The 17,551-nt window shown below is 43.6% G+C and overlaps 1 protein-coding gene across 1 annotated transcript in view; it reads right to left on the bottom strand.

Annotated features, from left to right (window-relative positions):
* The window catches only part of Prkcq (protein kinase C theta), a 134,705-nt gene that overhangs the window by 5,746 nt on the left and 111,408 nt on the right, over nucleotides 1-17,551 (bottom strand). Inside the window, exons 15-16 of the mRNA XM_050150573.1 lie at nucleotides 12,387-12,525; nucleotides 5,932-6,120 (exon numbers count right to left, since the gene is read on the bottom strand). Of these exons, the coding sequence (XP_050006530.1) occupies nucleotides 5,932-6,120; nucleotides 12,387-12,525 (328 nt within the window). The remainder of the gene's footprint in view (nucleotides 1-5,931; nucleotides 6,121-12,386; nucleotides 12,526-17,551) is intronic.

Here is a 17,551-nt window from a genome sequence, read left to right as displayed (position 1 = left end):
TGCCGGATAACTGAAGATGCTGTCTTCGTAGGTTATCTGCAGACCACACACACTCTGTCCTGGAGAAGAGGCACCAAGTTTGCAGTAAGATGATTTTCTCTGTGGACTCAACAACCAGAGAGTAGACAGATGGAAAAACACATTGTTTTTTTTTTTAGTCGTTTAAAAATATTTATTTTATTTTTATGTATGTGTGTATGTGTGTGTCTGCCTGCCTGCCTGTCTGCCTGTCTGTGTGTGCGTCTCTGTGTGGGTATACATGTGAGTGTAGGTACTTGTGGAGGCCAGTAGAGGGCATCAGACCTTCTCAAGCTGGAGTTACTGAAGCTTGTGAGCTGCCCAACATGGGTACTGGGAGCTGAACTCTGGTTTTCTAGAAGCAAGTGCTCTTAAATGCTGGGCCAACTCTCCAGCCCTGATTAAATTATTATTATTATTTTGAAACAGAGGAAATAAGCAGCCTGCCCACCTTTTCTCCCCTCCCCAGATGATCATAATAAACGATTGACCTCTACCTCTCAAGAATATTTTTATGAGACAAGATGAGATGGCAATCTTAAGTGTCTTGAGAATGGACCCAAATCTAGCTGACGCTGGTATAATGAAATGTTTTAGAGAATTAAATTAGAAGTCACTGCCTTGGGCCAACTGTGAACCACACTTGGTTTTCCATTAGATTTTCTTAGCAAACCTGTGACATTTGAAACAAGAAAATCCTAACAAAGAGCTTTCTGAGCTTGGCTTAGGCACCTGTGAAATAAAATAATGCTTTTTTAAAAAAGCAAAATGGAAAATAAGAAGATAATCTGGTCTCCAGCCCCTATGTTCAATATTCTTTCTGTCCTTATCTTTTCTCCCAGGAGCAAACAGACTCACTAATGTCCCCAGGGTGAGACAGGTCCTAAGGACACCAAGGTCAAGGGCTTTGCGCACCCCAAGGGCGCGAGGACACTACTGCTTTTGCCAGTAGAAGCTTCCTATATTTACAGGAAACAGACACTCTAGTAAAAGGCTGGGATATAGCTGGAGTTTGTTTAAATTTATTTGACAGCCTGGGTAGGAAGCAGTTCATAGCCACCAGCAGCTGTGCTGGGTTGTACCTGGATCCCACCCTCCTTCCTGAGTCCCTCCTCAGGAAAATGATACAGGGAAAAGGGAGATGGATTTCTGTTTAAGATCATTACTTTCCCATCATTTTCAAACACAGCGACCGGACATCCTGGATAAATGAACGGGGGAGAAAGGGTGCTTGCTTTTAACTTTGTTCCTAGGCAGCTGCACAGCAACAACACCTCAGCTGTGACTCTTGGTGGAGCACAGCCGTGGCCTCTCCCAACATGGAGTTGTTCGGTGGGTTATGTGTGCCCGGGTCCGATGACAGCTCAAGGGGACAGTCTGGTCCCACCACTCTCAGGGGTGCCACACAGCACTGCCTTGTTCAGCCTTCGTGAAGAACCTTGGTTTTATCTCATGGGAAAGTCCCCGCAGGGAATTTCTGAGAAATAGTGTTTTCTTTGGATTTTTGCAGCAGAGGGAGCCCAAGGCTGTGAAGGCTGCTGGATTAGGCTTTAAAGTGATCCAGAAGGGAAGATAAACTTCAAATCAGCCACATTAGCAGCAAATTGTGTAATGGAAATTAATTTTTATCAGCTGAATTGCTACAGCGTGTGCAAGAGGAAGGACATACATTTTTTTTGTTTGTTTGTTAAAATCCATGTCAGGAATCACAAAGACTTCCAAGTGGCTTTAAAGTCTCTTTTGCTTGTAGCCTTTCTCTGTTTTTATCCTTAGTTGTCTTAAGTTTTGATCTGTTCAACACGTTTTTTGCCTATTTTCATAACACACTTTTCTTCTGCCGCTGATAATCTGCAGAAATGTATATCATATGTTTTGGTATTTACATGGCATTTAGTCTTACTTTTACTTTTTTTTTAATTTATTACCTCTATCTATTTGTGTGTGTGAGTTGATTCTCTCCTCCCACCGTGTGACTCCCTGGTAATCAGTCTCAGGTCATCAGGCTATGGGGTGTGTGCCTCTACCTGCTGAGCCCCCTCACCCCTGCTTCTGCTTTTAATTTTTCTGAGTGTGGGTGAGCAGGTGAGGGTGTGCACCTCTGTGGAGACCAGTGGCTAGCCTTGTGTGTTCTTCAGGTGTCTCGTCCTGGCTTTATTTCTCTTAGAAAACATTTTTATCATTAATTTTTATTTGGTATATTTGGGGTTTGGTCTGCAAGTCTGTCTGTGTGCCACGTGTGTGCTTGGTGCCTGTGGAGGTCAGAAGAGGGGGTCAGGTCCTTAGAACTGGAGCTAAGGACAGTTGTGGATTGCCACGTGGGTGCTAGAAACTGAACCCCAGGTCCTGTGCAAGAGCAGCAGGTCCTCTTAATCCCTGAGCATCTCTCCAGCCTGTTTACCTTAGCTTTTGAGATTTGACCTGGTGCTCATGGGTCCAGCCAGGCTGGCTGGCCAGGAAACCCCAGGGAACAGCCTGTTTTCACCATCCCAGCTCTGAGATTTCACGTGTGTACCAGATTACCTGGCTGTTTTTAAGTATTTTATTGTTTGAAATGATGGCAAGTTCTGTCCCTCTTGCTATCTTATATAGCTGCAGCCATACGCCCGCCCCGATACCTGCTCCTTCCCCTGATTGAACAACATGATTCCATCCCTTTAAGGACATTGCATTGATTAACTTTCTGCCTTTGGGATCCACACAGCTTGCATGAGATATCGATAATTTGCTCTTTTCAATGAGATGTGGGTATCTGATATACAGGCTCTACTTCCTTTCCCAACTAAAGTCATGGTTTCCTCTTATCTTGGCAACTAGCTCTCCCCACTTTCCTCTCAAGGTTACTTCTGGTTTTGCTGGCCTGTCCCTACTTCACCTATCCTAGTGGCCTGAAGATATCCTGATGCTGAGTGGGAACTCAGCATTTGGAAGGTACAATGGGAAGGCTGGCTATGGATAACACACATGTGTTGGGGGATCGCAACGAATTCTGGGGACTCATCTGACTGGCAGGCTCGATTTGAAGGTGACTGAATCTCTGATGACGGGAAAAACAAGGCTCTTCCTCATTTTTCTTTTTTCCAGAAAGTTCTGTTGGTCCTGATGCTTCCATATAGCTGTTATGTTAAAACTCATCCAGTGAAGTCCTGACTCCAGTGTGACTGTGGAGAGGAACTTTATGGAAGTGATGAAGCTTAAATGAGGTCACAGGGATGGAGTCCAAATCTCATAGGATTATTGTCCTTAAAATTAAGAGATACAGAGTATTTTTCTGACCCACCTCTTCTCTCAGATACAGCAAGGTGCCTATATACTTCCTATGAAGAAGGCAGCACCAAGACTGACCCCGATGACCCTTGATCTTCGATGTCTAACTTGGTAAGAAATAAATGTCTGCTATGTGAGACGCATCCATATTTCAGTGTGCAATAAGTAGGGCTTGCTGGGGCAGGGGAGGGGGTAAGGACTGATCTGTGTCCATTTAAACACTGCCTCTGACACTATGTCAAGCAGTTAAGAAACGATGAGAGGGAAATGTTGCCTGATCAGTCTGGGTACATTATGTTACAGCAGCCGGGGCTGACGTGTTCAATTCACATTGAGCGCGTCATACAGCCACGTGTAAAATAAATGTCTTGGTTGTCATGAAGTCTGAATTTGCCTTCCGTAAGAGGGACTTTGCATTGGAATCCCACTAGCTTCTTTTTACTGCTGTCCTTTTTTTTTTTTTTAAAAAAAAAAAAACTAGCTAATTTTTAAATTAGCTTTCATTATCCATGTGTTTTGTTTGCTCATTAAAAGTGAATTTAATTGGCCATTCAGGGAGTTTTCTAAGCTTGGCGCTTGTTTGGCTCCAAGTCAGAAGATGCGAGCTGCAAGGAACAGGCTCTGGTTTTAAATACCTATTCCATTAACCTCAGGCCGAGTTTCCTATGGGGCTTTGTCAACACCTCTCAGATTCACAATCCCGATTCCCCGAGAGAGCTCTGGAGTCGTCTCAAAATTTCTAATACCTCAGACAAGCTGTCACTTGCGTTAGGGACATGGAAGTATAAAGCCCTTTAGATTTAATCCTAAATAGTTTTTAAGAGAAAAATGCTGACTAGCGAAAGATGAGCCTGGAAATCCCTTATTCTCTGTTTCTCTCTCCCTCCCTGCCTTCTCTATTTTTTCTTTCCTTCCTCCCTGTTCTCCTTCCTCCCTCTCTTCCTTCCATTCTTCTCTCCTTCTTTTCTCTTTCTTTCTTTCTTTTTGGTATTGGGAAGGAAACCTAGAACTTCTGTAAGCGTAGAAGCTGTACCCTGTCCATGGAAATGCTTCCAAACTTTTGGTTGAAAACTTATTAATAGGGGTTGGAGAAATAGCTTTTGGTTAGTAATGCATAATGGACTCATCAGGATGCACACACACACACACACACACACACACACTCCAGAGTATAACCATAATAATTAAAGAGAGGAAGAGTCTTGAATTCAGGCTTAGTTGGAAACCTTGCCACAAAAAATTAAGATAAATCTCTTATTATTTAATTATTATAAATCTACCATATCTAAATGATTATAATAGAGAATTAATAATATTTAAATATCCTATCATAGCATATTATCTCTACCTACCTATATCTATATCATCTGTATCTATATCTATCACGATAGGCCTAAGAAGACTCAAGGGTTGGAAAGGAAGAGAACAAGGATGCAGGCAACCTCAGCATGGCTGCGGTCCCATCTCCACGGGCCAGAAGCTCACCATGACCTCTGAGCAGAGGTGGGCAGTAGTCTTGCATTAACGTTAAGACTGACATGCTGATTGGGCCTAGGGTGGCCTGCTTCGTTTCTCAATGGAGATGGCAGAGATGGTGTCTGGGACTTTAGAGGTTTGCCTTTCAGCAGTTTGAGTGGGGAAGTCTGCATCCTGCTAGGGATGAGTGGATTGCTGGCCCGTAGGGCATTATATACAAGAGACAAAGATTTTTGTAAGTCACATACTGTGACTGCTTAAAGAACCAACTATACCTCCACCCAGATCCTCCAAGGTTTCCTCCACCCAGATCCTTCAAGGCTTTCTCCACCCAGATCCACCAAAGTTTTTTTTGGGAATTTCTTTTTATAAATGGTGTAAAGAGGGTTTATTTTACTTCCTCCTTCTTTCTCTTCTTTCCCCTCATCCACCCTCCACCTCTTTTTTGAATCAGGGTCTCATGTAATCATATAGCCTGGTTGGCCCCCATGAACTCCTGATCCGCCTACCTTTTAAGCCACCATGTTTGCCTATAAATATTAGTTTTTTGTTGGTTTGTTTTTTTATTATGGCTGTTTTAATTTTCAAAGCTAAATTTTCTTATTATTTTAATTAGTATAGAAAATAATGGAATCATTGTGATATTTTCAGACATATGTAACATCATGCTTAGTTCATATGTGTGCCCCTAATATCCTTCTTTTTTCACTCTTCCGTCTCTGGTTGGTTTATTTTCTTCTCCAATAGTTTTCCTTTTATTTTTAAACACACACACACACACACACACACGAACACGCACACACACAATCTAGAATCTGCCTATGAAAAACAACATGAGTATTTCCCCCCTCCTCCATACCCCTGTCTTGATCCCCTGACTTTGATACCAGAGCCCATAGCATCAGTGTTTCAGCTGAAACACAGACAGCAACATCCCATTAAACCCTTCACTGCATGCTGTGGTGTTTGGTCATGTCTGAGTCAGGACCTGGGAGCAAATGGGACTACTGAGCAGAATCTAGTACCAATTTAATGAGTCCTCTCTTAGCGCCGTTTTCTTGTTTCTTTTCCTTTTTTGCTTTTTCAAACTGAGGAGTCAAACTCAGGGTCTTGCCCACTTGAGGCAAGCACCCTCTCAAGGCACTACCCCAGGCTTTGGCTTTAATTTCTTACCTTCACTAAAAGATCCTTGGCCTCCTTTTCCAGCCATCGCGGGTAAAAGGGATTGTCCATACGAATGGAGTGGAAAAGCTCCTCTTCGTCCTGGCCGTGGAAAGGCGATTGGCCAATCAGCATCTCGTAAAGGAGGACCCCGAAGGACCACCAGTCAACGGAATGGTTGTATTTCTGACCCAGCAAGATCTGCACGACCAACAGGCAGAAGCATCATTAATACTTGAGTCTGACGACGGATAACATTTGCGAGTCTAGCGGTGAATGACTGGCTGTGATAGCCTGTAGTCTAGACTGAGAGCGGTACCTTCTGGCCTGCTGACGACTGCTAAGAGATGACTACATTGTGCCCAAGCTTCTGAGTGGAAGTAGAGACTCACACTCATTTTTATTCTGTATTTTTCTCCTCTGGCTTTGATGTAATGACTGAACCAAGTCTGTAGCTTTCATTTTTCCATCTGGGCTGTGAGGTTCTTGGGGGCCAGGGACTGTATCTTACAGAGCTGGCTTGAGCCTAAATTCTCCATTACCTTTGATGCGGTTAGCTAAATGAAACCTATGTGTTTTACTGGCTTCTGTTCTTCCAGCTCTGCATAAAACCACCAAGGTAATGGAGTACACAAAATCCATTCCATCTGGTGACATCTTTAAAAGAGCCAGTCACAACAGCTCATGTCAAGAGTCACATGACTGGCCGCTGGGATGCAGAATCAAGTCATATGACTATCATGAGAGAGGTCAGCAAGACTCTCAAGACTCTTCCAACCCAGAAGTCAGATCAGAGACTCCTCAGACCTACAGCTAAGGATAGGTTCTGAGAACAGATTTGGTCTGTCTTCTAGGACGGAGGATGTAAAAGTAGAAATTCTACCTAACAAAACACTAAATCTATCCTTTTATCAGTTTATATTTTGTGGTAATAAAGATGTTGTCCTTTGACTTCCAGCAGCTCCTTCTGCTGCTGGAATGCCAAGGCTGTGCAAGCTGCCAAGGCTGTACAAGTCACCGTGTCACCACACAGCATCCTAATGCCAGCAGGCACTGCGAAAACAGTGCGCAGTGGGATCCACGACTGCATGAATGACTGAAGAGGATGCGGCGGTGGATGTATTAACAAAATCAATGAAGCCAGTGAGTTTAAGAGACACGGGCACTCTTTAATATAGCACGGCTTATGGTGACTAAGAGAGAGAGCATCAGCCAAAGATCCCATCCGTGAGATGAATGCGCAAAGAAACTGTGATACTTAGACACAGCAGGATGCTATCCAACCATGCAAAGCCCCACATGCTCTGCATGGGCTGGATCCCTCACGGCACAGCTCGAGGAAGCCCCCTTACTCCTCCAGAACCTCCCTTGTTAGAAAGGGTGTTCATGCTTGGATACCTAATAAGGCTATAATAACAGGGTAATTCCAGGGTCCCATGAAAAGTAGGGCCTGGAAATTGCTGTAAGTGCCATGCTGAACAGCTGCTTGGATAAACTTTATCCCTGTGCATGAAAGCAAAGATCATTTAGCAAACAGAATTTTGCAATCTGCCACCATTTATAAATTGCTACTTGATAGCTGTAAGTCAATATGGAAATATAAAAGCTCACATTAAACTTGACAAACAAAAAAGTCAACTACATTTGTCTTAACGACCCAGAGAGAGTGACGAAGAAGAAAAGATACACCATTAATTTGTATGATCAGTTGGTTCAGCCCTACATAGACACAAAGGGTATTAGGCACCAGGCTCACACGCAATTCCCAAGACCAGCCATAAGGTGGTGCCAAAGCAACCAGAACTGTTCCCGAACAACAAACATCTCCGTAAACAACTTCATTTTGGAGGAACAAATGTCATCCTGGAGGAGGCCAGGGGACAGCTGTCACAGAAATTAGAGCATTGAGGCTAGGTGATGTTAGTTAAAGTAAGCAGTCTTACGTTAGGAGGGAGGAGCAAACTGCAAATTCACAAAGGGAACAGGCACTTCGAGAAGGAACGCTAACAGCCACCAGGTGTTTTTGTTTTTGTTTTTTGTTTTTTTTTGTACATTATGTCTTCATTTCTAAGAATACCCAGGACCTCTGCTGCTATCCCTGGAGGGTGACGACTGGACTTAGGGGACTGTGGTCCTTATTTAAAATCTCATAGTGAGTTGAGAGCTGGTTCTGAAGTCCAGTCTCTGAGTATTTCAATCACAGTTAATATTGTCTTCTGGTATTTATCACTTCCTGCATGCTTCTTTGCACACTGTTCTGTGACGGGCAGGGCAGTGGAGCTGTGCCAGGTCGAGGGTCTGTCCCCTTTCCTAGCTCTGCCTTACTCCAAGAACTGAGACTCAACAATTTCAAAGTGGAGAAACTAGCCAAGTAATAATGATAATAATAACGGCTTTGTCACTGTCTGACACAGTCCCTCTTTGTCCCTTGTAATGGGTGACAGTAACAGCTCCTTGGAGCAAGCGTGTTAAGGAGTGTACACTCCTGGGAGGATGATGAATAGCTCCTGATAACATGTAGTTCGTTAGTGAACACAAGGATCTGTAGCACACAGGCCATTTGGGCTAGAGGTAGAGCTTAAGTAAATGACAAGATTATAAATACGTAGGCGGTAGGAGATGGTGGTGGCACCGTCCCTTTCAGACAGCTTGTTTATCAGCCATGTGTGAAGCTAAACCAGTGGCTTCATTAACTGTGCTTTGGGCCAAAAAGAAGCTTCCTTTCAAAAAAAAAATCTTAAAAACAGTGCTTTGGACAATGGACTTGCATCTGCTATCATCAGCAATAGTCCTTGCTAACTCTTGATTATAAATTGTTTCGTTTTTGTACTTGCTAGGAGTCTTTACCAGTTGCCACAATACTATGAGAACCAAGAATTTGAAGGACATTGAAGACCTTTCAATGCCCAGAGACCTAGAGTATTAAACCAAGATTTTAAAAAAAAAAAAATTTTTAAAAATTACAGTTATTTAGTGTGTCTGTGTGGGGACATGTGTTTGCCATGGCACATGTACGCACGTCAGAGGGCAACTTTCTAGGAGTCTGTTCCTTCCATCACGTGAGGCCTAGGGATGGCACTCAGGTTGTGAGCCTTGGGAGCAAGTGCCTTTACCTGCTGAGTCATCTCATGGATCCTTTAACCAAGACGGTTTTTTAAAAATTTATCTCCTAAGTATAGTCTTCACCATCAACAAGGAAATTTCTCTTAGTGGCAGATGGAGAGACAATTACAGAAAAACAATCAAACCTGGAGTGTGGAGCCCAGACCCAGCTGAGGCTTCTGTAACTTGACTCCCACACCTAAGGCTCAGGGATCCCGGCCAAGGAGAAGAAGGACCGGAGGAGCCAGAAGAGCAGGGAGTTTGCTGCAACATTGTCTCTCCTCAGAGTGTCAGAAGCTACACCCGTGAAGTTTCGCTAACGTGACTGTCTAAACACAAGCTGGACAATGGCCAAACCAATCACCATGCTAAAGTGGACCGGGGGAAGCTCATGAGGCCTCAACCCAGGCAACTGAGGAATGCAGAGAGCAGGAGAAATTGTCTGACCCAGGGACGAGCCACCAACTGGTTATCTGATACCAAATGGTTAGCCCTGAAAACATAAACACAAATGATAGTATAAAGACTGAACAGGGTTTACTTATGTATTTAGGAATACACACACACACACACACACACACACACACACACACACACACACACGTATGCACACCACCACCACCAGCAGCATCAATTACAACAATTAATGGAAAAAGAAAGCAAGGAGGAATACAGGGAAGGTTGGAGGAAAAAGGGAAGGGAAGTATGTACATTATATTAAATCTCAAAAAGAAAAGAAATAATTTTAATAAGGTATTTGGTCTCCTAATTTTCATGACATATACTTACTTTTTACTATTAAGACAGAGGAATTAAGCTACTCAGCACCCGTTTTTGTCTCATTCCTAGTTCACTTTGCTCTTACACATTTTAGACTTATTTTTAACACTTAGATCATGTTAGTTGGTAGCAATGCATGACATTCATATGTAATGTAGACACACACATATCTTCAGGGTGCTTGTTTAACTGCTCAAGAAAGAACAAAACCTTTTTTTTTTTCAGACAGGGATGGACAAGAACAAACACAAAGATATTTAGACATCCTAAGATGGAGATAAAAGAATTGGAGGTGTCTCACGTGGTGAGGGTGGGGGTTGGATGGAGTCAGGGGTGGGCATGGGTGTGGAGGAGGTCGGTGTGGCAAAGAGGAAGACACAGGAAACCTTTGCTGAGACTAACACAGCATATCTGAGCGGAGTCCACACAGTTTGGGATAATCACCGGAGGGCCTCTGTGCTGAACGGGCTCCACTTTGAGGTCTCCTACGCTCGTGCCGTGATTAGCTTTGGCTTCCCCTCAAGCTAAAGCTGCTTTATTGCACCCCCACAAAGACAGTATCTGTGCTCACACACAGGATCTATATCAGAAAGGGATCACAGCCGTGAACTAGACAGCTAAAATACCCACAATTTCTCGAAGAACAGCCACCATCCGAACCTTTCAATGAGGTTAAATTAAAATGAAAACCATGGTAGTGCAGCGAAAGCAGCTTGGTTCTTAGCCCCAGCTGCCATGGGATCTGCTGCTGACATTGCTTTACCAGGGAAATCAGAGATCTGTCCGTACTAGACATTCATCCTTCATTCATAAGTTCATTCATTCATTCATTTATTCATTCATTAATTTATTCATTCATTCACTTTAAAAGGCTAATTTGGCTCATCGTACTGTGTCAGTCTCCTCACTGAGTGAAAGGGAAGATCACCCAAATCTATCCATGAGGGGAACTGGCGAGATGTCCCTCAGAGTCTCAAGCATTTGAATGCTTTGGGGGCACTGTTTGGTGAGGCTTAGGTGTGGCTTTGCTGAGGAAGTGTGTCCCTGAGGGCGGACTTTGAGGTTTCAAAGGTTTTCACCACTCCCTGGGCTTCCTGCTTGTTGTTTAAAATGTGAGCTCTCAGTTGCTGCTCTGCTGCCGTACTTCCCCTCTGGGACGGTGATGGACTCTTCTTCCTCTGGAACAGCAAGCCCAAATAAACCCTCCTTCTACAAGTTGCTTGGTCATTGTGTTTTTATCGGAGCAGTAGAAAAGGAACTAATATCTATCTATCTATCTATCTATCTATCTATCTATCTATCTATCTATCTATCTATCTATCGCGGGATAGTGGAGGGGGGCTTATGTGCAGATGCAAATGCGGGTGTGTGGGTGTGTGCAGCCATGATGGTATGTATGACATTGAGTAGCCTGCTGCTTAACTCTCTACCTTATTCCTTGAGACAGGGACTCTCACTGAATTTGGAGCTAGGCATGCAGTCAGCAAATTCTGGGGACTGTCCCGTCCCTACCTTCCAAAGCTCTGAGGTTATAGGTGTACATGGCCATGCCTAGCTTTTTCGGTGGGTGCTAGGCGATTTGAACTCAGGTCCAGATGCTCACACAGAAAGATTCTTGCCCATTGTGCCTTCTCTCCAGATCTTGAACAATTTGAGTTATAACAATGGAGGAAGCTGGGTGGCGGGTGCAGGTGTTTCAGTGCTACTTTTGGAACTTCTTACAAACATATCATTATTTCAGAATTTAAAAAATGTCTTTAAAAGCTAGCAACAGTACCAGACTGCAGAGCAAACAAGCAGCTGCGCAGGGGACTGAAAGATAAAAATAAAATAAATGCAACGGCGCCAGATATTCCATGCTATGACAAGGGCCGCACAGTACGGCGGTCTCTAATCTCCCTGGGGTGGCAGCAGGAGGAGAATCCCCCAAAGTGGGAAAGTGAGTTTAACTGAAAGAGCAGATGCCTCCTGAGAAAACGCTGGTCATAAGATCACCAGGAACCCGTACTATTTTATGGGATTAGAACGAGGCATAGTTTTTAGAAGCTCCACTATCCTTTAAAGCTTTTTAAAGCAATCAATAATCATATAGAGTAATAGATTTCATTATGAAATTGTCAGACATGAAGATGCTCCCTCCTTTAACAGCTTCAATAACACCGTGAGTCTGAGTTATCCTCGCTGCAGAGAAGCACCCACACTCAGTTAGAAACGGGGCTGAGAGGCGCCGACAGCCCTTCCACCTTCCCCTTCTATCCAGGTGTTCTGACCCCACCTTTAAACTTGATTTAGGTGGAGCGCTGCTTCTTCCTGGCTCTTTGCCAGGTGTCCCTTGAGGTGGGTCTAAAGAGATCATTTTTAAGGCTGGGGTGATTCAGACCTCTAACGCAAACGGAGTCTAGATCTCTGACCATGGAGGGATGTCATTAGTAGGGTGGCATTTTCTATAAAGCTCAAAAGACCCATATGCATATCTACATCTGGAAAACACTCCGCAGACCAAACCACACTGAAGCTTAGGGGAGGAATCCCGTGGCCTCAGCACAGAGGCTGTGAGAGGACCGCCCACGAAAGTGTGTCCTTACCTCCGGCGCGATGTAGTCAGGAGTCCCACAGAAAGTATTTGTCTTCGCATCTCCTAGCATGTTCTCCTTGCACATCCCAAAATCTGCTATTTTGATATGTCCATCTCTGTCTAGCAGGATATTATCTAGCTTCAGGTCCCTGGAAAACAAAAGCAAAGTGCAATCTCACTTGAATAAACACAGTTTTGTTAAAATGAAATTCTAGTGGGGGTATGGTAGCTTGTGCCAGCATAGCTCATGGGAGAGCTTGAGGAAAGGTTTTGCTGCCACCAAATCCTCTGGACCAGACGTGGATCTTCTAAGTGGCTCATTGCCTGCTGTCAAATGTCCCGCCTCCCCATTATCAGTGGCTCATGTTTAGGGCTTTTCTTGAGGCCCTTGCTTCCCTGGCCATCTGGTTTGGGACAGATACCGCAACAGATCACCATATCTCCCACGCCTTCTGAATACTTGTTGCACCTTAGGGGCTCGATCCATATTTCCTGTGTGGATAGGTCAGCAGGAGAGTGAGAACATCAATGTCCCATGTGGCTGTCCCAGCTGGAGAGTGGTTGTATTAGCGTCCTGAGCCATTGCTCCAGTGGCAGTTCTGACAACACATGACACACTCACTGGTTTTTATGGAATCACTTCACCATCAACCAATGGTTAATAGCTGTGAAGCACACCTGAGTAACTGTTTTAACTGCTAGCTCCACTTCCTGAGAGAGCAAGCAGACGAGAGAAGCAGAGTGGAACCCAGCTATGCTGCTGCAGCTGAGACTTAGCCGATGTCCCCCGAGTTGACTTCCATTTGGTCCAGTTGAGTCATCTTAGTCATCTCTACTAACCACATGACAGCAGTAGTTTCTGTGTGACTGGGAATCCCTAGACATGTCTCAGATTCATGACAGCACCTGCTTCTCTCTGTCCCTGCCACACTTTCACGGTCAGGACAGAAGATGCCTGCTGTGTCTGAGCTTTCTCATTGGACAGTGCTGGTCTTCTGTCTTCTGATATGTCACTGGTGCTAAATACATGACTTACCAGCTTTATCCGTTCAGTCCAGTTACAGGCTGATCTAAATTCACACACTAACAATTCAGGCTTATTAGCTAGTCCATATGCTATGCCATATTGGTGTCCTTTTAAGTTTGTCATTTTTAGATATGTTTGTATAGTTCTAAAATTTGGCTGAAGTTGATGCCGTCATCTCCAGAGAGCTGGATCCAGCTGTGATGCTTTAGAAAAGACCAGAACAATGGCCACAGTATCTAATACTTTGCTGGGCTCTTTTGCTTGTACACACACTTATTTCATCATTTGAGTCTCACAGTAGTCCTTTGATATCAAGCTACTATTACTAGTGTTACAGTATGAGTATATGTGAAGTGTGTAGTGTGGAATACAGGTACATGTGTGGGTGGATGCTCACACTGGAATGTGTATGTGGAGGAGAGGGGAAGACGGTGGTATCCTGTTCTGTCATTCTCCATCCTTCCCCCCTGAGACAGTGTTTCTTACTGGACCTGGAGCTAGGCTGGTACCCAGCAATCTCCATAGAGCCTCCTGCCTCCTCTCCCTTCATCACTGGGATGACAAATGCATGCGGTCATACTTGGATTTTTTGTGGGGTTGTGTTGGGATTTGAACTCAGGTCTCTAAGCTTGAACAGTAATCGCTCCTTCCTACCCATTGAGACATCTTGTCAACCTCATCAAGTTACTACTGATGTAGTTTCTTTTTTTTTTTTCACCCTAGGTAAGATAAAAGTTTCTCATGCATGATGTTATTTATCCAGACCACATAGCTAGTCAGTGGCCTGGGATGCAAGCCTAGGCCATCTCTCTTACATTCTTACATTACACCTGGCCTTTCTCATCAAACTGGTCTTATGAAACTATACACGGATGTATTTTAACTGATTCTAAAAATAAATGTTCTCTGTGCCTCTGGCTAGGAAAAATAAGCTTCATGTCCAATTCCCAGTCCATTTTTTAAAGCAGTACAGATGTCTTTGGGATGGTGAGAAAGAAGGTCTGAGAGACCTAAGGGATGGAAAGGCCCTAAAAGACTTCTTCTTTTTCTCAAAGCTAGACCTCCATGGAAGTAAGGACTGGAGGCAGAAAACTAGTCAGGTTCTTTGGAGCCAACTAGAGATACTGTATAGAACCCAAAGATCCAGAACATTCTGAGGCAGTCGTTTAACTTACTCTTCACTCTAGGACATCAAGACTCAAGGGAAGCGCTTGAGAGTCCAAAGCCACTCTTTGCCACCGTGGCACTTGTGTGTCAAGCATACTGGAAAATTCAGTGGAACCCTTTGGCGTGTGGTCAGTTCTAGAGAAGATCTTCTATTCAGAAGCCAAGTTACAGTTGTTTCATGGTGGACCTTGCTGAGCCTCTTGTTACTAAGCAACAAACAAGGCCCATGATGCCTCTTGCTTATCTCCTGTGGCATCTACTGATACAGGCCATGTGAAAGCATTTGGAAATGGCCTCAGATATGGAAGTGAGGTCTAGTTCCTCATTCAGAAGTACAGCCACTCTTTGTCTCTGACATTCTCAGAATTGAGGTTCTGAATTTTCCTGCCATGTCTGTGTATTTTCTGAGTCCTTGGTTTTAAATTACGTCCAAATTAGCATCTCTTAAGATGACGCTGTTCCCATGAGAAGGCTCTACTGGATGGTGTTGAAAGATGAACAATATCCCCATCTCATTTCTTCAGTTCTGTGCTGCCCAACCACAACAGGCTCTGAACCTGTGAATTTAGTTTTGTTCTACAGGAGGCAGTGAGCAGCTCTAAGAGCTAACTAGCCTGTCCCTTTCTGCCTGATTTCCTCCATGTGTGTGGGGTGTGGGTGAGGAAGGGTGGCTTCTCTTTAGTCATTTTCTCTATCTGAAAATTCTCTTCCCTTAAATACAAAACAAAACAAAACATTACCAAGATAAGAAGTCTTTGCTTTTGGAGTGCTAGCGGTCTCACAAGGTCTTCTCTTTTCTCTCTCTCTAAAACTGGAATCCTATTTATTTGAACTTTTTAGTATGCTCTGTCTCTATTTTTTTCATGTAATTCTACCCTCCAAGAAAATCTAGAGAGTGCCTTTATTTTGTTATCTTACAGTTTGGAATTCTACATATTTTCTGCCCATCATGGTCTTTCACCATGGACAATGCGTTAGTGGACATTTATCAATTCATGACACAGAGCAGTAAATGGTGCCTACCTCATGCATATATACATACTCACACGTAAACACACAGACATACACAGACACACAGACACACACACACACCCACCCATGCAGCACATGCATGCGTGCAGGAACTCTCTTGTAGCTTAAACTGTCCTTGAGTTTTAATCCTCTTGCCTCCAGCCTGTTGACTGCCAGAATCACAGGCATGTACCACTATGCCTGACTTTGCATGTGCATTTTTAAAATAATAAAACAGAATATAATCCACATCGTACTCCCTATAATGCTGTGAATGTAACCCATTTAAGAAAAGAGTGTTTACTGATATAGTTAAGTTAAAGGTGTCAAGATGAACTCATCCTGAGTTGCATGTGTGGTGAAGGCAGACTAAATTTATCATGCCTTACTCTCATCTCACACAGAAGAGAGACACACAGGGAGAGAAGGTCCCGGTGGAGACAGAGATTGGAGTGATGTAGCTACAAATGCCTGCAGGCTCTCCGGCTGGGTATGTTGGAGAAGGGTCTTCTCCTAGAACCTTTGATGAAAGGTTCTGCTATACTTTGATTTAAGCCTTCTAGTCTCTAGGACTATGACAGAGTGATGTTTTGTTTTTAATGTGCTGCCAGGGTTATGTTAATTTTTTTGGGTGGCCTTTCAGAGTTACGAACTGGAGTTTGTAAACAGACCAGTGCAACCCTGTCTTACAGGAGGGAATGAATAGGCTGACTCTGCCATTTCAGCCACCTACCGGTCAAGTTACACCTGAGCACTTGAAATGTTGTTTAAAACAGGCCAACTTCAGTGTCATCAGCAGCTGAAGTTTGGGGTCCAGCATCCCCATCAACAGCTTGCTGTTTTCACCAAGCAGCGTGGGGACAGGACTAATGGCCTCGTCTTGATTTTAATTATCTTAGGATGCCTCTCAAAGATCTACAATGACCTCACTCAATGAGTCAAATATTCTCCTGATTGGTACATAAGACTTAAAACCATGACTCACACGTGTGGATAAAGATCTAAGATGAGCACATGCTGTTTGTCATAGGAAGACATTTGTTGGTCATTTTGTCCTGCACTTCCATCAGCATGCCAAGATGGAAGCCTCATGCTGAGTGGGAAGAGAAGCACTGGGGAATATGGATTTCAGTTTATGGTCCTTAGCAACTCTGCAATATTCAATTCTTTCTCTTTCCAAAATTCCTGACTTCCCCTCTTTCACATCCTTCTAGTCTGCTCATCAATCCATTCATTTGTTGATCCGTTCACTCATCCACTTATCAAGATATTCATTCTCCCCATTCATCTTCTTATCAATCTGTCCACATATCACCATACAAACTATGCAATATTAAGTGCAAGTGTGCTTTACACATTACAGGCATTATAATAAAACTAAAAAAATGAAAGTTATTATCCTTAACCTACCACCTTTTAGATAGCTAGAAAAAAAATTCTGAAGAGATAACTCAGTGGCTAATAGTGTTTGCTGCTTATCCAGAGGACCTGAATTCAATTCCTGGCATCCATGCTGAGCATAACTCAACCACTTGTAACTTCAGCTCCAAAGAATCTGACACTTTCTTCTGGCCTCCGTAGTTACTGCATATATATAGCATACACACATACACACCATACATACACACACATCATACAAACACACACCACACACATACATACACACTGCACACATACCACACACTACACACCCACATACCACACAAGAACACACACACCTCCCGTATACACACACTGCACACACACACATCACACATACACTACAGAGGCACACACCATACACATACACACACCACACAATACACATACCAATGCCACGCACACACTGCACATACACACACACCACACACACACCATATATACACACCATGCACACAATACACACGCATGCACACATATACACATATCACACACACTACACCCCCACACCACACACATATACACTACACATATACCACACACACACATAT

The sequence above is a fragment of the Alexandromys fortis genome, unplaced genomic scaffold (assembly GCF_014885135.2).
Source record: "Alexandromys fortis isolate MF-2015 unplaced genomic scaffold, M_Fortis_MF-2015_v1.1 scaffold_69, whole genome shotgun sequence".
Lineage (NCBI taxonomy): Eukaryota > Metazoa > Chordata > Mammalia > Rodentia > Cricetidae > Alexandromys > Alexandromys fortis.
Note: the sequence above shows the minus strand (reverse complement) of the source record. Positions and strands in the feature narration are given on the sequence as shown.